Raw genomic sequence first — 22,419 nt, 5'->3', positions numbered from 1 at the left:
AGCCTGCGCGTCCGGAGCCTGTGCTCCGCAACGGGAGAGGCCCCAGCAGTGAGAGGCCCGCGTACCGCAAAAACAAAAAAAAAAACCAAAAACCAAAAAACAAAAACCAAAATAAAAAAATGTTCACAGTATGGGCTTCCCTGGTGGCGCAGTGGTTAAGAACCTGCCTGCCAATGCAGGGGACACGGGTTTGAGCCCTGGTCTGGGAAGATCCCACATGCCACGGAGCAGCTAAGCCCGTGCACCACAACTACTGAGCCTGCGCTCTAGAGCCCGCGAGCCACGACTACTGAAGCCTGCGTGCCTAGAGCCCACGCTCTGCAACAAGAGAAGCCACCGCAAGAAGAAGCCCGCACACTGCAACAGAGAGTGGCCCCAGCTCGCCGCAAATGGAGATAGCCCATGTGCAGCAACAAAAACCCAATGCAGCCAAAAAAAAAAGTTCACAGTACATGGGAGTATAAGGGTTAGTAAAAGAGAGCAGCATAAACATTCTGATCTCTTTGGGTAGGGGCAAGAAATACATACCCATAGGAGCCTGGAAAAACATATACCAAAATATTAATATTCTGGTGGTAGATTATTGGCTGATTTTTGGCTTTTTCCCCCTACTTTCTGATTTCTCTCAAGTTTTTTGTTTTTTTTTTTAATTTTTAAAATAATAAGCATGTATTGCTTTTCTGTTGGGGGAAAATGGTATTTGGGGGGCAAAAAACACAGAAGATACAAAAATCCAGTTATACTTTTTCATTCTTCTAATTTTTAAACTATAAAGAATCACAGTATCTAAATCTATGTATGAAAAAAGAAAACGTGTAGGGAGATTCTTTTACCTAGTAATAAAAGTATCAAATACAAAAGGGTAAAAATATTGCTTTATTTGAGAAACTTACTTCCAAATTACTCTTATGTGTTTTAAAAAGTCATAAAGAGCATCCAAGAAGAAGACATATACAGTTTCCATAGGAATAAGGACAAAAAAATGGGGTTGACGACTACCCCAAATGAAATTTCCTAAAGGAAAAAAAATGTAATATTTAACCTTTTTTTTGAGGCAGGGTAAGTGAACTACACACATCATAAATAAAATTTTCTTACTTTACAAGGAGGAGGGACTGTGATCCTGTTTTTGATGCATATTAAATACAAAATACAAAATCCACTGTTCTGATAAAGATGAGGGGAAAAAATCATTCTTCGATATTTCAATTCTCATGCAATGAAATCCAAAGGTCTGTTGAATCCACCTTTTCGATTCATGTACTGCCTATGATGAGAAAATTAATTGTTATTAAAAAAAATTCTGGATTCGTCTTATAAAAGAAGTAATCACTTGCTTCAGAAATTAAACCTACAAACCATTTTTAAAATGGCAAAGTCTAGGGCAAGAAGTATTCAAAGTTAAAATCCAAATAGAGGTACAGAAATATACTTTCAATATTATTTGGGAAGATTCTACAGACTTTAAAAAAATCAACTGAAAATCCATATTTATTTTAGGTAACACTAAACACCTAGCTAGTTTAAGGAAATAGAGAAGAGTTTCAAAATGCATACCCATCAAGCAAATCTGATTTCACACTGTACTAGTTCTCCCCATAAGACCTTAATTGAAGGTAATTTTACAATGGACTGTTGATGATTCTGGTACTTTAACTCACAGCAGTCTCAAATCACACTATTCATATTCTAAATTAATTGGAATACTAGTTTTTTATCAGTGATAAATGCAGAGAGAAAGGCAATGTTTGAAGATGTCTTGACTTTTCCATTCGTTCAGTGAGATTTCAAGTATGGATTGGTTTGTTCTGTGGTATTAATAAAATATACCTATATTTAACAGAAGGACATTTACAGTTAAAATCCTTATACAATCAATTTAGGTAAATAATTCAGGAGGAATCTATTTTAAAATCTATAATTATAATGAAATTAAAGCCTAAAGACTTGAGACTATGTTATTTTGAAGAAAGAAATACTTAGAGCCCTAAAATATTTAAGCCAACTACCCTTCTTTATAATAGTTATTAGTTCACATGTAAATGTGAAACTATTTTAACATACAAGAATATAAACAAGGAAGATTAAAACAAGGGACAATATGGAAACTATTAAAGTAAGGGACTGTTTGGAAAACTGCTACATTTCCTACATCATTATCCCATAAAAAATTCTTTCCCAAGCATATAATTTATATTACTTCAAACATAATAATGGCAGCTATGCATACCTATACTTCCTCTTCTGAGACACATTTATGGCATAGGCATTTACAGAGCCATCCACCTTTTTCCCCTGGAGAAAAGCAAGAAACAAAAACCAAAAAACAAAACACACACACAAACAAACGAGCAAACAACACACCAGAGAAAGAACATATTATATGCCTTGATCAAAGAGCTGCATCCCACAGACCCTCTTAAATGGCAAGATTCATTTAAGCATGAGGTAATCCAATGAGTGAAAGAATTTTCAGATCCTGATGATATCCCATAATCTCCCAAGCGTTGTAACTCTCTGTTCCCATTTTTTATAGTCACACATAAGCAAATAAACCAATATTCAAACCAACAAACACTCATGGTATATGTATTATGTGCAAGACATACAGGGAAATTGGGTAGCAGAGCCTCACCTTTTCTGGTCAAAGAATTCTTCAAAACCAAATACAAGTTATGGATATTTTCTCTAGAAAAATCCATTCACAAAAATTTAACTTATGACCTTAACTGATGGCATTCTCAAATCAGTCACCATTCCTATCTAAATCCCATTTCTTACACAGGCCTTGAAATTTTGATTTTTAAATCAAGAATCAGAATAACAGATGCTAACGTGGTATCACTTGTATCTCGGACTTTTTTTTTTCAGTAATTCCTTTATGGGTCTTTTGATTCAACCTGTTCCACTTTCTGTTCCTCATGCCTGAATTGCCTTCCCAACCCCCATCCAATCTTCAACCATCTGGTTCTTATGCATCCTTCAAGGCCCAATTCAAATGATCCAGCTGCCAGGAAGCACCCTCTTCTCTAACTCCCAAAGAATGTTAACTGTGCTTTCCTCACAATATCCTGCATTTTCTACTCTGCATGATCATGATGTATAACATCATATACATGATGTTATTTCCCATCAGACTGCAAGCTCATATGGAGCTTGATGGAGGGATATGGGTGTGAGTGACCTTTGCAACTGTCACATCCTAGGCTACTGCACTTGCAGGTACTCAGAAAATGACTGTTAAATGTATGAACACTGCTAACACTGTTAATGCCACCATGAGTGCATGTGCAGGAACACACACATAATCTCCCTCCCCTATTATTACTCACGGGTGTGTACCCTGTTTAGCATACTTATTAGATATCTGTGTTAGGCCAAAAAAAAGGATTCTTATCCACTGGCATGCACAGGTGAGGTATATATTTGAAGTTGAGCTAAAACAAGTATATTTGGTCTTCCTTTTCTATTCCTGTTTTCACTGCATTTTGGGGGGCGGGGGAATACTGAGTAAATCACTTAAGGTGTATTATTTTAACCTCCCAAGAACAGGAGGTAGGCATGACTTGGAAAAAAAGTAAATGATGTTAACCTTTTTACTAAGTTCAATTACTAAAGGCTTTCTGATTTTTGAAAACTATTTGCAGAGTTGTATATTATTTGCCCTCATTTACATGCTGGAATAGAAAATTATCCATTAATAAGCATAACCAAACTCTGAAACTTTCTAGAATGCTAAAATGGAAGGGAAAATAAGTGACTACATTGGCATATGAAGAGGTTCCACCATAGATTAATGATGAAATATCACAAGATACACATTACTGAAAAATACAAATGAGCTGAGAGACTTTGTAACTGATAGGCATGAAGCCAACTGCATACGAATTAAATTAACATCCTTGTAGATGTCATTAAAAAAACAACTGACATCATTTGTTCTTGTGGTACTCCATAATTTTTATGGGATCTATAAATTCTCACCTAATTTCTCCTTTATACACAAACATTTAAAAGACTACATTTAAAAGAAGTGGCTCCATCTTTACATCTGATTCTCAGGAATTTCAAACATAACATCTGGCAACAGTAAAACCAAAAGAGAAAAGAATTCTAATAGTGAAGGTCCTTCACTATTCTAAAAACAGTAAAATTTAGTTGTCTCATTTTGGAGATATTTTTATTCACCCAATATATGTATTAATAAACCAGTTCACTTATAAAATGCTCTTTTGAATAACAAATAAGGGTTTGGTATATTCAAGAAAAAAACCTGAGACATAAACTGCACTAAATTCTAAAATGGGGTTCACATAACCATTTGTGAGAACAAGAGCGCATTCTTAATTTTCTCACCTCAAAACAGTCATGCCTCTGGTACTCCTCTTAGGTCATACACTGTCATTTAAAAAAATACATGGGAGCCCCATATAATCACATCAGTTAGAAAGAAACTCTTACAGCATCTGAGATTACCCCACTCCATTCACAACTCAATGGAACACAAGATTAGGGGAAGTGGATTATTTTTGACAACTCTCCTCAAAAATTTCAACTTCAATTTGCAAAATTAAAAGGACTTAAAATTCTATAAAAGAAAGTTTTAAAAATATATTTTCTCTCTCTCCACATACACTCTCCCTGCCTATCCTTACTAGCTTCCTCTCTCTATCCTCCCTTCTCTCTTCATTCAATTTCCTCTCTCCCTCCATCTCCCCTTTGCCGTACTTCCCTATCTCCCTATCTCTCTCCCACCTCCCTCTCTTCATCTCCCTCTCCACAATCCCTCCCGCTTTTGCCTCCCCGACTTCCTGATTCTCTCCAGGATTATGATCAGAGCTAGAGAGCATTCAAACTCCTGTCAACCCCTCTTCTGAGCTATGAGATATGCATGCAACTACTCAATGCCATCTTTATCTGGCAGCTGCGCTTTGTTCTGTTTCACAGCATTTCCCCTTCCTATAATCCTTTCTTTGGTTAACCCTATCAGCCTGACAGTTCAGAGTCATCACTGACTACTCACCTCCATCCCACCACCACTAACTCTGGTTCCTGAATGGTTCTCAATATTCCAGCCCCTCTTCTCAGTTCAGGCCTTCATCATCTTTCACTGCACGACGGCAGTTCTCTCAGCCTCTCATTTGTTCTCCATGAAGCCCCAGATCATCATTCTAAAACACATATAATCTGTTACTCCCTTGCTTAAAAACCACTGCTTCCTCTCATTACCTAAAGAATCACCTCTAAGTTCCTCAGCATGGCTAAGGATATCACAAGCCTTCTGCGATTTGACTCCCACCTCTATTTCTAGCCTCATTCGTAGCCACCAGCCCACCAACATGCTTTCACTAGTCACTGAATTTGAAATTCCCACAATACTCTATGCTCTTTAATGCCTACATGGCATTGTCATGCGCTTTTCCCTCTACTTCAAATGATCTTCCTCCTCTTCTTTGTCTGATCACCTCTACTGGCCCTTTAAGATCTAACTCAAATATCCCAGGCAAATACTCCCTGAATTCCAATGGCAGCTCACCACTTCCTTCTCTTTGCTTTCAAATCCCTTCACACAGATAGTTACTGTCTTCTAACAAAAAACTTGTATCAGTGGAAGAAATTACAAGTGATAGTAAAATAATATGGAAAAATGGGACAGATCAATTCAAATAAGAATACTTAACTGGCTACATGTTTTACTTACTTTTGTGGAGTCAAAGGAGGCAAATCCCATTAACTTCATCATTTCTATTTCTTCCTCTGTTTTGCCCTCCAAGTCTTCCTCTACAAAAATAAGTGATAAAATTTTAAACTCTATCATTCTATACATATAAAAAGAGAGGTGGCTTACCAGCAGAGAATATACTAAACAATTAGCTAAAGACTTGAGTTTAATGAAAGAAACTCAATTTGGATAGCATATAACTTAAGGGGCAAGGAAGGACTGTGCTCTCCATCCTCCATCGTAAGAGACTGCTTAAAAGGACATGCTTGGGGGCTTCCCTAGTGGCACAGGGGATAGGAATCTGCCTGCCAATGCAGGGGACACAGGTTCGATCCCTGGTCCGGGAGGATCCCACATGCCTCGGAGCAACTAAGCCCGTGCACCACAACTGCTGAGCCGGCGCTCTAGAGCCTGCGAGCCACAACTACTGAAGCCCACGTGCCTGGAGCCCGTGCTCCACAACAAGAGAGCCCACCGCAATGAGAAGCCCACGCACTGCAATGAAGGGTAGCCCCCACTCGGCAACGAAGACCCAACACAGCCAAAAATAAATAAATAAATATTTAAAAAAGGACATGCTTGGAGTCTTTAGGAAGGACCACCTTTAATATCAGACAGAATACTAGTTTCGACGATACTTCCAAAATATGATATTCTCATGTTTTAAACTGTCCTTCTTGTATCCAGAACACCAGATAACCAGCAACTAAGGTACAATTAAAACAACATCTCAAAACTACATGCAATGAACACTATAAAAAACTTAATAGTTAAATGTTCAAAAATTATACTTTTATCATAACTGAAGTTATCTAAACATGGCTATACTTTTCCTACAGTTATTTATCCAATAACATTACCAGTTATCTGACGTTCTTTGCTCTTTGTTTCTTTTGTTTCTTTCTTCTCCTCATCTCTTCTTTCTTTTAATCGAGAAGGGGAAGGAGATGTGGATCTATGTCGTCTTGGGGACCTAAAATTTAATAAGTAAAGATGCCAGAAACAGAGACATACCTGGCGACTTGTGTTGATGAGCACAGATATACATGAGTGCCTGCAAGGTAAAGGCTGAACAAAAGTCAGGCTCTAGAGCACCAGGAATTTGTTCCCCAAAGCAGAATGAGGAAGAAAGTTCTGCCTAGGCCCTGATTGTTAGCAAAACATTATTTATTGTTTAAGCATCAGTTATGCTCAGTATAGCTAGGGCAACAAATTTTTCTGTAAGGCAGAAAAAAGCAACGAAACAAACAAATGTGTCTGATGCTTATTAAGAACCAGAGTCCAAGGACTTCCCTGGCGGCGCAGTGGTTAAGAATCCGCCTGCCAATGCAGGGGACATGGGATCGATCCCTGGGCCAGGAAGATCCCACATGCCATGGAGCAACTAAGCCCGTGCGCCACAGCTACTGAGCCTGCGCTCTAGAGCCCGTGAGCCACAGCTACTGACGCCTGCGTGCCTAGAGCCGATGCTCCGCAACAAGAGAAGCCACCACAATAAGAAGCCTGCATGCAGCAACAAAGACCAAACGTGGCCAAAAATAAACAAATTAATATATAAATTTATTAAAAAAAAAAATCAGAGTCCACTTCTAAGATTCTTCCAAGATCTCACATTCTTGATTATATACTTGAATAAATTATTATCACCAAAAGTTAATAAAAAAAACAAGACAAAAATACAAAACACTTATTTCTTACTCTTGCTAAGCTAAGCGCGTTTCATGTATTATTTCTCATTTACTCCTCATGGCAACTCTACTATGTGGAATGTTATCAACCCCATTTTATCAATGGGAATGTTAGGTTTAGAATAAAGTGAGATAAAGTTCCCCTCATTTCATGAAATTATAAGTGCCCTTGTAAGTGATAACAACAGAGTCAAGCGCAGCGACTACAAAGTTGTGGTAAAACTTCTGGTTATTTTCTGCACTTACCTGGACCGTCTTCTGTGTGGGGATCGAGACCGGCTTCTTCTCCGATCTCGCTCTCGGGACCGGGACCTTTCTCGGCGCCTGCGTTCTCTCTCTCGGGAGGTGGACCGGGACCGCCTACGCTCTAATATAAACACAAAATTGTAGAGCCGAAAATTACATCCAACATCTACTGGATGCTGCACACAGACCAATAGTAATATAATGCGCGCCATTTCTAGATGTCACATTAAAAAAGTAAAAAAGACGCATGAAATTAATTTTAACAGTATAGATTTAACCCAATATATCCAAACTATCAGCATGTCAACATGTGCTCATTATTAAAAAAAGGACACTTTATTCTTTCTTTTTTCCGCATTAAATCAAGGAAATCCGGTGTGTATTCGACACTTAAACAGCAGTTCTCAATTCCGATTGAGAACATGTTAAGTGCTCAATAGCCCTTTGTGGCTCGAGGGCTCATTTAAGATCAACCCTGATTAGCTGAAGGTGATAAAAACTAACGAGGGGGCAGAATCAAGGGACTACGTGACATCTCCCGATCCAAGTCCTGGCTTCTCTACCTCTCACTACCCCCTTCATGGGGCTGGGGCCAGAAGACATTACGAGGTGAGCTTCCTGCACGCAAACTCCTAACCGTCGATTTCCCTACTATAAACTGGGAAGGAAACCCTGAGCATTTAAGAACCTGGCGGTATCACATGCTGAGTGTAACGCAGTGTGGCATCAATTCTCACTTCAGTTTTTAAAGGTAAGCAATATTACCCCCAATGTCTAATTACGGGAACTCGGACGCAGGAAGGCTGAATGACTTGCAGTCGGTCACCCAGAAATTAAGGGAACCGTGGCCTACATTCCCCAGCCACAAGTACAACAAAAGTTACTGTATGAGGGTGACAAAGAGTCGGCGAAACCCCAACTTGGGAAAAAAAACTGCCTTCAAATCCGAGGGCTGAAGCGTGTAGGGCCCAGGTCTTCGTTCCCCATCCACCCCCTCTCTTCTCCTCCTGAGAAAAGGTTCCCCCGCTCCGCGGCCCTTGGACTGGGAACAAAAGGCGGGACGTGTCTTCGACCGAGCCCCAGGCCCTCAGAACTGCTTCTGGACTCACCCCTCCGCGGGGACCGGCTGCGGCTGCGACCCATTCGGAGTCCTCCCCAACTTCACGCCGCCCCGGAAACGACTGTGCAACAACTTCCGGGAGGGCGGGGAACTGAGCTTTCCCTGCAGCCCGGGAAGCGTCGAAATGAGTCGCCGGGGTTCCGGCTTCTAAGGAAGGCGGGCGGTGCTGCGCTTGCGCAGAATCACGCGGCCGCGGCCCGATGCCCCCTCTTCCGAGCCCGGAGTTTTCGTTGAGAGTGGAGTTGTCCTGTCTGCTCTTTCAACCCCCGTTTCGAGGTGGCTTCCCCATCTTCTTTGTCCACGGTGGGCGTTAAAATGTGTTGCCTGATGTTATTATAGAAATGTCTGGAAAAAGCCATATATAAACCACACAGTTCTCACTCCTCCACCCCCCATTTTTCTTTCCGACTGTCTTGTCCACATGCATAAAATATTTCATACCAAACCAGTTGTAAGCATAGCATACGCAAATAGTTTTAAGTCCACCCAGGGAAGAACTAGGGTGGGTCAGGAGGCAGAGGGGGAAAGGGGAAAGAAAGCATGGTTGAGAGCTTCTACTGAGTTTTGTGGGAGGGAATAGCAGAGGCTGGGAAGCAGGCTAAGTAGGTTTAAGACTGACTAGTTTGAATAATTACAGCCGGCCTTGGGATTTAGGGGCTGTCCAGAGCTGTTGTTACCTGGCCCTGGGGTCATTATAGCAGAGGAAAAATGCCTTGGCTTGTGAGCTTGATAAAGGAGGTGGTTGGAGAGTACGGGCTTTCCCCTGGCTGGTTTGCATATGAAAGGCACACTCAGAAGGGGAGTCTTTTGCTGTCTCTAGAAATTAGCTAGCCCTGGGAAGGGCAGTCTCGGCAAGGCCCCAGATGTCAAAACAGCAGAAAATGAAAGAAATAAAAAAGGCATGATTAATACAATTATTCACACAAATGTTTATTGCACACCTATGTGCCAGAGGATTAATCAATGAAAAAAACAACTCTGCTCTTGAGTAGCTTGCAGTCCAGTGAGGGATACAAACAAGTAGTGTCAAGATGCATTGAGAGGGGCAGAACAAGATATTATGAATGCACATAAAGTGGGTACCTAACTGGTTTGAGGGGAAAGCTTCTCAAGAAAAGTTTCCAGGAGGAAATGATGTCCAAACGAGACCTTAGGGATGAGTAGAAATCAGCCAGGTCAAATGGGGTGACTTTTGTGGTGTGGACAGGTGGAAGAGATTGTCTGGGCAGAGGAGACTGCGTATGCCAGGGCAAGAGGCAAGGGAACAGACAGGCTAAAAGTAGAGAACTAAAGAAGTATGGCAGCCACCTAGGCAGCAAAGAGTGAAATGTAAAGACAAGACTAGAAGCCTTGTAAGCTATGGTAGAGTTATTCTGAGGCAAAAGCAATAGCCTTTGAAGGGTTTTGAGGACCGGAGGGAATCACATTTGAATTTATTCAGAGAACACTTTGGGTTAACTGGAGACTCGACTACAGGGGGAGAACACCTAGGGAGGATGGTACAATAATCTAGATTGGAAACTCCAGTGGTCTGTACTAGAGTGGTATCAGTAGGTAAGGTGAAAAGTGGCTGAATTTGAGAAGTAATTGATAAAACTGGAAAAACTTGATTTTTGGAGGCAGAGAATTGAGAGAATTATAAGATTCAACAATGACATCCAGGTTTCTGGTTTGTGCAACTGGGTAGATGGTAGCATCATTTGCTAAGGCACATAATGTAAGTTTTGGGTAAAGACCATATGTTCAGATCTTGGACATACTAATCTGAGGTGCCATTCTGAACATCCAAAAGGAGATGCCAACTAGATGTGTATCTGGAGCTTGGAAGAGAGATCTAGGCTGATTTTTTGATTCCAAAAAAAGGAATCGTCAGAACATAGATGTTCATTTGAAGCCATGAGACTGCATGAAACCACCCTGGGGAGGCTGAGAGAAAAGGGCCTGGAGACAGCTAGAGGAAGAACCCCAAAAGGAGACTAAGGGGGAGCCAGAGAAAGAGAAGGAAAACCCATTGAGTGTGAGGTCAGAGAAGTTTTAAGAGAAGGCTGCTGTTTTTAAGAACAAAGCGGTTAATTTTAAATGTTAAAAGGAATGAAAAAAACCCCCCACATCTAACCTAAAGGATTTAGCAACAAAGTCTTTGCTGACTCAGTTTTAGTGGAGTTGGGTTGTGAATGGCTTTTGCAGTGGAGAGAGAACTTGTATAACGTTTTTTTTTTTTTTGGCTGCACCACACGACTTGTGGGACCTTAGTTCTGCCACCAGGGATCGAACCCAGGTCCATGGCAGTGAAAGGCAGTGAAAGCGCAGAGTCTTAACCACTGGACCACCAGGGAATTCCCTGCATAACCCTCTTGAGAAGTTTGGCTTATGCAGGGCAAAATATGGCAGTGGGTGGAGGTAAATGTAGAAGGTTTTTCAAAGATGGGAGAAACTTAAGCATGTTTAAAATACTGGTGTGAGTATAGAGGAAAAAAAAGTAAAGTACAGAAGAGAAAGAAAAAAACCAAAGGAGTAAGTTTCCTAAAGGGACAGCCCTGAGGTTAACCATAGGCAGGAAATGAAGTGGTATGTCTCTAAGTGGCTCCTCCCCCTTAAAGATGTGGGATAGAAACTGTATTCTGCTAGGGCTTCCTTATTTACTGATCAAGTTGCCCTCTCTCAGAATGCAGATTATCCAGCACGGTATCTGGAAGAAAAATCCTGTTTTCAATAGCTGAGTTTCTCTGATTCTAATGGCCATTTTAATGGGTTTTGAGTGGAGTAGGGCTGGGGTACTGTCAACACTTGTGATCACACTTGCTTATAACTTCCCTCCCCAACCAGACAGCAATTTTTCAGTAAAGGCAAGCTGTAAAGTATGTATGTACTTTACTTAAGAATCAACATTAACCATCTGTGATTCCTGCAAATGTACTATTTTTAGCCTTGGTTAAACTTTGTTTTACCTCTTCTAGTCCTATTTTATGTAAAATCACCAGCCTTTACAAAAGTTTCCTCCTTTATCATTACAAATGGATGCATGTTGTTGAGTCAGTAATTTCCCCCCTAATTAGATGCAGTCTGTCCACTAGTTAACAGTGATTGATGGTGTTTGAGGTTTTTTTGCTTTTGTATCCCTGTACCGTGGACTTTGGGAAGAACTGCAAACTCTGTGGTTAGGATGAAACTGTACTATGACTTTTGTTTTTTAATGTAGTCAAGTGATTTAGGTCCACATTGCTTGAAATTATGATTCAACACATCATTCTAGCTGATTGACAAGTTATCTACCATTTGCACCCCTGGCTCTATTATCCTTTCTATTCTTTACATGGGTTCATCTTTAAGGGAATATAACTCCTGACACAGTTTCAGCATTAACAGTCCAATATTCTAGATCAACTTTGTTGGACAGAAGTTTCTGCAATGATGGAAATATTCTATATCTGCCCTGTCCAATACGGTAGACACTAGTTACATGTGGTTAACTAAGCACTTACAATGGGTCTAGTGTGACTGAGGAAGTAAATTTTAATAAATTTTATTTAATTTTAATTAACTTAAATTTAGATAGCCTCAGTGACTCTTGGTAACCCTAATTTTGCATTTGATGTTGAAATCTGCTCATTAATGATGGCAATGAATCCTATTTAAAGACTTGAAATGCGATAAAATGTTGGCTGCTAAACACTTGGTTAAAAAGCTAATGACTACAACATTCATTTAATTTTGCCTACCTTGCTAAGTTTCAAGCCAAATTAAGAAAAAAAAAAAGGAAAGGTACACTCATATCTCTAATAATTTAGCATGGAACTCTAGAACATTTTCTCTTAAGGACCTCTTCTTTACTGATAGCCAAGTAAAAATAATTATTAGTGGGTAAATATTGTTTTCTAGCCCTTGCAGCTTAAAAAAAGACTTGGCAAAGGTTATAAGGCAAAAGCTGACAAACACCTTCATATATAATAGTTTATATGATACTTCAGCTGATACTTTTAACACTTTATTGAAAATATTCCAATTATAAAGAATGAAAAGTATGCAAACATTAAAAGTATTTGGTAAGAAAACAAAAGCAGATCTTTACTATCAATGTGAAGTACTAGCTGACAATTACCAGTTTCTCCAATGAGAACACAACCTACTTATGACTGAACAAATAATTATTTTATCTGTGAATGACATAAGCAATTTGGCCAGGAAACAAAGAATGGACAGGAACCATATGTAATTCCAATTTGCTTAATTCATGTAAGTGAAATGAAATAATTTTACTCACTAATATACTCAAATTTTAAGTATCTTTACTCCCAAGATTTGGAAAAATTCAATTATTCAAAGAATTCAATTTGTCTGGTATTTATATTTTTTAATATGTAAGGGTGAGGAACCTCTGATGTTACCATAAGAGAGGAAAAAAACAAAAGCATCTCATGAAAGAGATATAGTTATAGCCAAATACAAAAACAAGAAATGAAGCCTCAATACAGCCAAATTATTGGATTTTTTACTACAGTTCTAGGGGTGGAGATAGGGAAGGCATTTAAAAGCTTCCTTTAAATTTACCATGAGGATGAATTTTGAAAGGACAAAAGTGATTTATGAATCTATGGACATATCACTAGGGAAGAAAAAAATAAATTCTAAAAGCTAAATCTAATTGGAAAAAATCTAACTTGGAAAAAAATTCTGGTTTCAACTAATTTTTTGTTTTGGTCATTTTATATAATAGCTTATTCTTTTTTCCAAATGGGTATTTATTTGTACAGATACACAAAAGTAATTCCCATTTCTCTTAAAACATACTAAAAATATACATTAACCACAAAAAGTACTCACTCTGACTGGAAAGACGATGAGCATGGCTATTTTCAAAATAGCAGTAAACACAAGAAACCAACATATATAAATCATGACAAATGTACATCTCATTTTTGACAAAAATAAGGTCTATTTGTACATTAATGTTTTATTATCAGCTTCTATATGATATCCTCCGACCTTATTTACATACTATGAGATTTCTAATAGCATGTGTAACTCAAAGGCACTCAATTCAGAGGTTAGAAAGTCCTGAGCTTAAGTAGGAAATAGGATTCCCAACTAAAATTTGAACATAAATAAAAAGATCACAGAATATGAGAATGTTTAAAGTGTAATATTTGGTACATAAATAATCTGTGACCTAATACCTAATAATAGAGTTGTACAGAATGTCCAAGAAAAGACCATGTAAGGCAAAGGAATATCCTCAGAATCCAACTGATTTTCCCCCCATCCAAGTTCATTTGAAAGTCTGAACCTGATTTTTTGGTTAAAATCCTAGTAAAGCTAAATATCAATAAAAAGCAAAATAAAATAGCATGAAAATGCTTAAGTTAAAGAAAAAGTTCCTCAGTCTTCAAAACCATGAAAAAAAATTTAATGATTAAAAACATATATAGATTGGAAGAATATTCGACTAGGAGGAGGAATCATAAAGAGCAGCTGAAAAAATTAAAGGACAGCTTTAAACACACCAACTGAAACAGCATTTATAATTAGCCATTCAAATCATTCCTTTAGCATTCTTTTAGCCAAATAAAAATAAAACTTACAGATGGATAATTGAGGTTCACTAACATTAGGCAGGATCAGAGTTCAAGCTAAAAATTAACTCTACACTTGATCGCAGAGAAATGTGAAATTTACCTACGGCAATTTTCTACTGATGCCAAATTAAAAAGCATGAGTCGACATCTTTATAACAAACGGTTTGACAGATATTTTCTTGGCTTTAAAATGTTTTTTTATATATGCATAGAAATGTAATGAGGATAAGAATAGTCTTCTGTATTATCTGAACAGTTCATAAGGCCTTTGTCACTGTTAGTCACCTTAGATGTGAATATCTGCAGGGCCATTAAATTAAAGCTGGCCAAAAAGTTTACAAAGTGCTACTGTTTCCAACTGATGAGATCCTCAGTTTTCTGGATTTTCTGGATGATGATTATTTTCAGTTCTTTTTTCTGGTGATGTATACAGGAAGTTACAGCAGATATATAAAGGGAAGATCAGAAGCCTGCTGTCCAAGTTCATCACTACTTGTTCCTATAAAACAAATTTGTTGCTTTAATAATAATAGTAATATTATAAAAATAAAACAGAGAACCAAACTGTTGAATTGAGTAAACTGAAGGTTAGTATGGTGGTTAAAAGTGTGCATCTGGAGTCGGAGAGTCACTGCTCAAATCTCAAAACTCTCACCCACTAGCTGTGTGACCTTGGGCAAGTCACTGACCTTATCTCAACTACAGCTTCCTCACTGTAAAAGGGGACAATAAGAGTACCTACCTCATATGATTACACTGAGGATTAAATGAGACAATGCACACAGAGGGCTCACAAAGCCAGCTATATATTAAGTAATAAATAATGGTAGTAATTTTCAGGACTGAAAAATTTCTATCAAGTAACTATATATTTTATGAACAGATACAGTGCACAAATACACACACTTCTCATTTGGCTTCAACGTCTGATGGTCTTTATGTATAGCAAATACTTGGGATGAAGGTGGGGAGTCATTATTATCACCAATAAGCATGCTCCCCACTCTTGTCTAAGATTTCCCACTGTCTCTAATGCAAACATGTTATTTGTCTCTTGGAACCTAAAATACATTATCATGTAAAATCAATTTCAGGTTCAGTTACATCAATACACATGAGAATGACCTGAAATTCTAGAGACAGGAGTTGATACTACACCTGAGAGCGACGAATGGAACCCTCCCTCACTCATGCTACAGATCTCTGGAACCCTTTACCAGCAGTATTTGGTGAACAGAATAAATCCTCAGAATATAAGCCATAGCACTGACCTGAGAACTACTTTTTAAATACTTGGATACTGAAATAATACACATTAGTTTCACCTTTATACATTTTGGAGAATATACTATTAAAATACTGTTTAAATCTAGAATTTACTATTTTTTACTGAAGCATGTGCTCCTGCAATGAAGAGGGACTAAAACTGGAACATTTGAGTGATTGACAAAGGCTCAACTGGACACAGCTTCTGTGTTGGGGGAGCAGCAAGATAAATTTGGATAAAGAAGGTAGGGAATAGAAATGTGACACACACACAAACATGCACAATCTCTATGTTCTCCAAAACGGGCAAAGTGTTGTTTTTTTTTTTAAGTTAGTGAACAAAATGGATATGATGATAGGTCAGGGGAGGCAATCACCTGGGCTGATGGTGCTAACAGGATTAAGCAGAGAGCAATTATATCAAAGCATAGTTGATCTTTAGATGCTTGAGTCACCCTGGACTAGTCAACATTTGTAGCAATAACCTGAGTGAAGGCACATTTACTAAGTTTGTTGAGGACATATGCTTTGACGATATGTGTATCTGATGACAAAAGCAAGATTCTCTACCACGACCAAACAAAGACTCCAAGGAAGATTAGTATTCTGGTATCTGAATATAGTTAAGGTTGGTGGGGGAGAGTAGATCAAAGAGCCAACTCTGGGAAAAGAAGGGATCCATGCGGACATCACTTGGGGGCTGAATGGACATACCAATTTCTGAATATTGAACTGTATTAATCCCTATTTCCCCTCCCCAAACTAGACAGATCTAATTCTAGCTTCATCAAACCTTTAACTCCACCTGAGGGCTCAATTTACACCTACATTTGCATTGAAGCACTTTTATAGAAAAGCTCCATTTTCCTTCTTCCACTATGCAATGGAAGCAGTGAAGTCTACACATCACAGCAACAGACAGAGTGGTGGTATCTTCCTGGGTTTTCATCTCTGTTTCCAGACCATTATTTCTATCTTCTCTGCTTCTCTGAGGCTCAAGCTACTTACCTGTACTATAGCTCTATTACTGCCCTACATTCTATTTACAGGTCTAAATTCCAGGATCCATACATCCAATTCCCTACTAGAAATCTTCACTTAGACATAAAGCAGCTCAAATTCAAATAATCAGCTACTGAATACTACCTATTCTTTCCTTTCTTTCTGTGCCATCTATACTTTCACCCTTGCAATTGGCTTTGATTCCCCATCCCAGCTCTTAAATGTCTCACCAGGTTACTTTTTTTGCCCACCCCTTAAAGACCAGTGTTCCCTAGGTTTCCCTCCTGTCATATTCTCGACATATTTTCCTGTAGCTTATCTCATCCAATCATTATTTCTAGCCCAGGCATTGCTTACAAACTCCAGACCCATTTATCCACTGGTCTATCAAATTCTCACCTCAATGCCTTCCAATTAAATATGCTTTAAACTGAATTCATCATCTCTTCACCCTCACTTTAAGTCACGTTCATTTTCCTTCCTATAATTCAAATATCAGGAATTATAGGAAGGATTATTATTACCACTATAATTAAGTTGCCCTAGTCACAAAACCAGGTACTATCTGACTTCTTTGTCCTCATCCTCACACATACTTAAGCACCAAATTCTATCAATTGCACCCGTTTATTTCTAGAACCCATCAACATTTCTTCATCTTCACTGCTACCTTCCATAAGGTTCTCATCATTTCTGATCTGGATTATAGTAATAGCTTCTAAATTGTCTTCTGCCACTATCATGTTTCTAATCCTTCTTACACATTTCTGAGAGATCCTTCTATAATGCAAATCTAGTTAGCGTAGTCCTGTAAGAGGGATAGTTTTTTTTTTGTTTTTTTTTTTGTGGTTATGCGGGCCTCTCACTGTTGTGGCCTCTCCCGTTGCAGAGCACAGGCTCCGGACGCACAGGCTCAGCGACCAAGGCTCACGGGCCCAGTCACTCCGCGGCATGTGGGATCTTCCCAGACCGGGGCACGAACCCGTGTCCCCTGCATCGGCAGGCGGACTCTCAACCACTGCGCCACCAGGGAAGCCCAGAGGGATAGTTTTAAAATAAATATATAAAAATCACTAGCTTTCCTATAGTCATCAAAAACTATTTATAAAAGATTCATTTCATGTTAGAAATTAAAATATAAAATACCTAGCATTTTATACTTCCAGGAAACATATAAGAATAAATACGGGGGAAAACTAAATTTTAGAGACATAAGGGAAGACCTGATTAAATGCAGAAAATACCATATTCCAGAAGGGAAGATATCAATTTCTCACAAATTACTTTATATTTAACAGTATATAGCAAAACCCTCATAGGATTTTTTGAGAGGAAACTGGACAAAATGATTCTATACCCCATACAGAAGAATAATCATGCACAAAGAACCCAGGGATTTTTGAAAAGAGAAGGGTGAAGGTGAATTTGCATTACTGGTAATAAAATTCTTTTTAAAGTGAGTCTAATTAAAACAAAGCATTATTGTCTCCACAATAGAATCAGTAAAACAGAAATCTCACAAATGAAACCAAGTATATAAGGACTTACAGTGTATGATAAAAATGGCATTTCAAATACATTGACACATCTGATACACTTTAGATGTATCAAAATACTCCAATGAAAAAATAAAAGGAATAGGAAAAAAAACCGAGATGACTATATAATCCCAGTTAGAAGGCCTAAATAGCACATTAAAAGAAGAACTCATTAAAGGAAGAGATTGATAGATTGTTTCATGAAGGTTGAAAGATAAATTACAAAAATGGAAAAAGTATAGCACATCACAAATGTTATTATTCTTACTATATAAAAGGTGTTAAAATTAAAAAAACAAACACCTTAATTAAAAAAACAAACAATATAAACTGTCAATTTACGCAATATGTTCAATAAGTATATAAAAAACCCAACTATATCAGAAACCAAACAAATGAAAACTAAAATAAATGATTTGTTTCCACTTATTATATTGGGAGAAGGACTAGAAAGAATGATACACTTTGTTGCGTATGCTCTGCTGTACTACCGGAGGGAGTGTAAGTTGACAGTGTTTTTGGAGGGCAATTTGGCCACTAGAAAATATATACACCATTTATTTGACAAGAATTCCACTTTGTGGAATTCATCTTTTAAAAAATCAGAAAAACATATAAAGATACATGTACATTTTTTATAATAGTGAAAAAACAAAAAAACAAAAAAATCAACTTTATCCAAAGAAGCATTATTTAAATTATGGTATATCTAAAGTAACACTTATGCAGTAATAAAAATGATGTTGTGTATATATATTTATTGACAAGAAAAGCTGTATACAACAAAGTGGAAAAAGAGCAGGCTACAAAATAGTTAACAGTAAGACAAAATTTTGGAAAAAAGATATAGGTGATGAAAAAAATGTCAGCGGTGTCATCTCTCAGTGGACTATGTATGATTTTTTTTCTGCTTATTTTTATTTTCTATTTTTCTATAACAAACATCTATAAGCTACATAAAACACATATGCAACCCCCCAACTAAAATCCTTCCATAGCTCTCTAACAGAGCTCAGGAAAAAGTCCAAACTCCATCCATAGCCCATCATGCCCTGGCTCTACACCTACTGAACCCTTCCTCTTCCAAACCTCTCCATTCCTTGAATGACCCATGTGCTGCCTTGCCTCTATCTTTTTAAATTTATTTATTTATTTATTTTTGGCTGCGTTGGGTCTTTGTTGCTGTGTGCAGGCTTTCTCTAGTTGCGGTGAGTGGGAGCTAATCTTCGTTGAGGTGCACAGGCTTCTCATTGCAGCGGCTTCTCTTGTTGCGGAGCACAGGCTCTAGGTGCACGGGCTTCAGTAGTTGTGGCACGTGGGCTCTAGAGCGCAGGCTCAGTAGTTGTGGCACGCGGGCTTAGTTGCTCCGCGGCATGTGGGATCTTCCTGGACCAGGGCTTGAACCCGTGTCCCCTGCATTGGCAGGTGGATTCTTAACCACTGCGCCACTAGGGAAGCCCCCTTGCCTCTATTTTACTCATCATCTGAGGCTTGGTTCACGTATCCATTCACTTTTCAACTTGTCCAGAAGAGGTTTTCCCTGACCTGTGTTCTCTGCCCCTCCCCCACTGTAAAGGTTAGAGATGTCTCCCTAAACGTTACACACTCTTTGAGCCCATCCCTCTCCTTCCACTTAGCTATATAAGCTCCTCTTTATTTCCTCCACTCCTAGCATAGAACCTAGCATGAAGTAGGGACACAAATGTTTGCTGAATGAACAAATCAAGGAACACTAGGAATACAACTACTATCTTGGCCTGGTGCTTTTTAATTAAGTCTCTGGCTGCTTTGAGCCATGACAATGTTTTTTAATGAAGTTCCAGGTTGAAGGTAAAGATAGATATTGTCCATGCAGCTCCAGAGGGCGTGAGAGGGACCAACAGAGAATTCCAATGGAGGCAGATTTGAATCTTCATATGTACCTACTTGCTCACTTACACCTACCACACGACAGAGTCAGCTCCCTCTCACTAACAGTTCCAACAATGGTTGAGGAGCCTCTGTAAGAATGCTGTTAAAGGAGTTTTCATACAGGGTAGGTGAGGTCAGAACTATCACTTCAAGGTTCCTTGCAGTGCTAATTTTTGATGTTTTATGAGTCTCTTCAGTCTGAGGAAAACTGCTAACTTCTAATAATTTATGTGAACCATAGGCTCCAAACCTTTTATTAAAATAGTATGTCCTTTGGAATGGTGGTTAGCTTTACTAGAAATAAACATCCTTGATTTTTAACAGCTCTCGTTTTACTTTTTGAAACTGGTTTACTTTTTCATCATGACATTTTGAAACTTCTACATGCATGTGATTTATGAAGAAACAAATGGCTTTAGAGATAATTTTGGGAACATTACAGATGTCTGTCATTTTAGAAACCTACTGTGCTAGAGGATAATGTTCGCTTAATATCTAGGAGCTATGGAGATATACTGGATTGTCTTTAAGATGTTATTAATGTATAAATAAATGAACACAATGGAGAAAACAATTAAGATTCATAACTTTGTGAAGATCATGTTCAGGATGAATAATTATTTCCTTATTGTCAGCTCTGCCCCTCAAATCAAATTGTGTTTTCTTTTTATTATTATTGTTTTTGGTCCTAGTTACACTTCTGGTAGAATGGAGTAAATCATGCAAAAGTGAACATGGTACTTCCATACTTACCTTTAAAAAATTCTCAAACCAATCTTTAAATCAAAATTAAATCTACTTAAGAATTTTCAAAAGAGGAGTCAAAAGACAAATACTATAATGAAAAAATTAACAGAAAAGTAATCAAACATACCTGGTCCTTTTCAAGTGTAAGTATCTGATAGCCAGTTGTTCTAGTACATATTAGTTTTCCACTACTATCAAAAGAAGCCAAACGTAATCTAGAATAAAAACACACACACACAAAAACTAATGATTTTTTAAAGCACAGATCAATTTAAATAAGGCCTATCTTACTTTAATAATTACTTTTTTCTTCCATATTCTATGTCTTTTATTTTAATTTTTAAAATTCTCTACAAGTCTTTTATTTGTTAAGAATTTTAAGTCTTTTCAAACTATAAACTGATTCCATTTAGATTTACAAGCTTGTGCTATTATACATATCTGAGATATAAAAATAATTTATAAGTATGCCTTTAACAATTAATTAATTAGGTTACAGTGGGTCTTGGTTGCAGCACGTGGGCTCCTTAGTTGTGGCATGAGAACTCTCAGTTGCAGCATGCATGTGGGATCTAGTTCCCTGACCAGGGATTGAACCCGGGCCCCTTGCATTGGGAGCACAGAGTCTTAGCCACTGCGCAGCCAGGGAATTCCCCAAGTATGCCTTTTTTATTGTGATAAAATATACATAAAATTTACCATTTTAACCATTTTTAAGTGTATAGTTCTTGGCATTCAACACATTTCACACTGTTCTGTAGTCATCACCACCATCCATCTCTAGAACCTTTTCTTCTTCCCCAGCTGATACTCCGTACCCAGTAAACACGAATTCCCCATTTCCCCTTACCTCAGCCCCTGACAATCACCATCCTATTTTCTGTCTCTATAAACTTGTCTACTCTATGTACCTCGTGTAAGTGGAATCATACAGTATTTTTGTTCTTTTGTAACTGGCTTATTTCACTTAGTGTTATGTCTTCAAGCTTCATGTTATAGGACATGTCAGAATTTCCCCCCATTTTAAGGCAGAATAATATTCCATTGTAGGTATACATCACATTTTGTTTTTCCGTTCATCTGTCGATACCTGGGTTGCCTCCACCTTTTAACTGTTGTGAATAATGTTGCTATGTGTACAAATATGTTTTGAGTCCTTGCTTTCAATTCTCTTGGGTAAATAACCAGAAGAGGAATTCCTAGATCATATGGTAATTCTATTTAATTTTTTGAGGAACTGCCATACCATTTTCCACAAAGTAAGCACCATTTTACATTCCTACTAGCAATGTACAAGGGTCTAATTTCTCCTCATCTGCACCAACACTTTTGTTTTGTTTTTGATATTAGCCATCCTAATGGGTGTGAGGTGGTATCTCACTGTGGTTCTGATTTGCATTTCCCTTATGATTAGTAATGTTGAGCATCTTTTCATGTGCTTATTGGTCATTTGTATATTTTCTTTGGAGAAATGTTTATTTAAGTCCTTTGCCCATTTTTGAATCAGGTGGTTTTTTTGTTGGGGAATTTTAGGAGTTCTCTATATATTCTTATCAGATATATGGTTAGCAAATATTTTTTCCCATTCCATGGGTTGTTTTTTCAC

At 38.1% G+C, this 22,419-nt stretch overlaps 2 protein-coding genes across 4 annotated transcripts in view; both read right to left on the bottom strand.

Annotated features, from left to right (window-relative positions):
* Window positions 1-856: 856 nt before the first annotated feature.
* On the bottom strand, window positions 857-8,897 carry SNRNP27 (small nuclear ribonucleoprotein U4/U6.U5 subunit 27). 2 transcript variants are annotated; one of them, XM_007113455.3, is made up of 6 exons: window positions 8,766-8,897; window positions 7,657-7,777; window positions 6,583-6,695; window positions 5,702-5,781; window positions 2,231-2,295; window positions 857-1,267 (listed from the first exon to the last, which is right to left on the bottom strand). In XM_007113455.3, the coding sequence occupies exons 1-6, from the start codon at window positions 8,797-8,799 to the stop codon at window positions 1,213-1,215; spliced, it is 468 nt and encodes a 155-aa protein (XP_007113517.1). In that variant the 5' UTR covers window positions 8,800-8,897; the 3' UTR covers window positions 857-1,212. The 2 variants fall into 2 exon arrangements, with proteins under 2 accessions (XP_007113517.1, XP_028352875.1); XM_028497074.2 differs by lacking the exons at window positions 857-1,267; window positions 2,231-2,295 and adding an exon at window positions 2,302-5,171.
* A 4,656-nt stretch (window positions 8,898-13,553) lies between these two features.
* Window positions 13,554-22,419, bottom strand: part of GMCL1 (germ cell-less 1, spermatogenesis associated) — a 47,390-nt gene continuing 38,524 nt past the window's right edge. For both annotated transcript variants that reach the window (XM_028496767.2, XM_007113456.4), the window contains 2 exons: window positions 20,941-21,028; window positions 13,554-14,848 (listed from right to left, as the gene is read on the bottom strand). In XM_028496767.2, the coding sequence (XP_028352568.1) occupies window positions 14,720-14,848; window positions 20,941-21,028 (217 nt within the window). In that variant the 3' untranslated portion in view covers window positions 13,554-14,719. The remainder of the gene's footprint in view (window positions 14,849-20,940; window positions 21,029-22,419) is intronic.

The sequence above is a fragment of the Physeter macrocephalus genome, chromosome 12 (genome assembly GCF_002837175.3).
Source record: "Physeter macrocephalus isolate SW-GA chromosome 12, ASM283717v5, whole genome shotgun sequence".
Taxonomy (NCBI): Eukaryota; Metazoa; Chordata; class Mammalia; order Artiodactyla; family Physeteridae; genus Physeter; species Physeter macrocephalus.
This window is presented reverse-complemented; position numbering and strand designations above follow the sequence as displayed.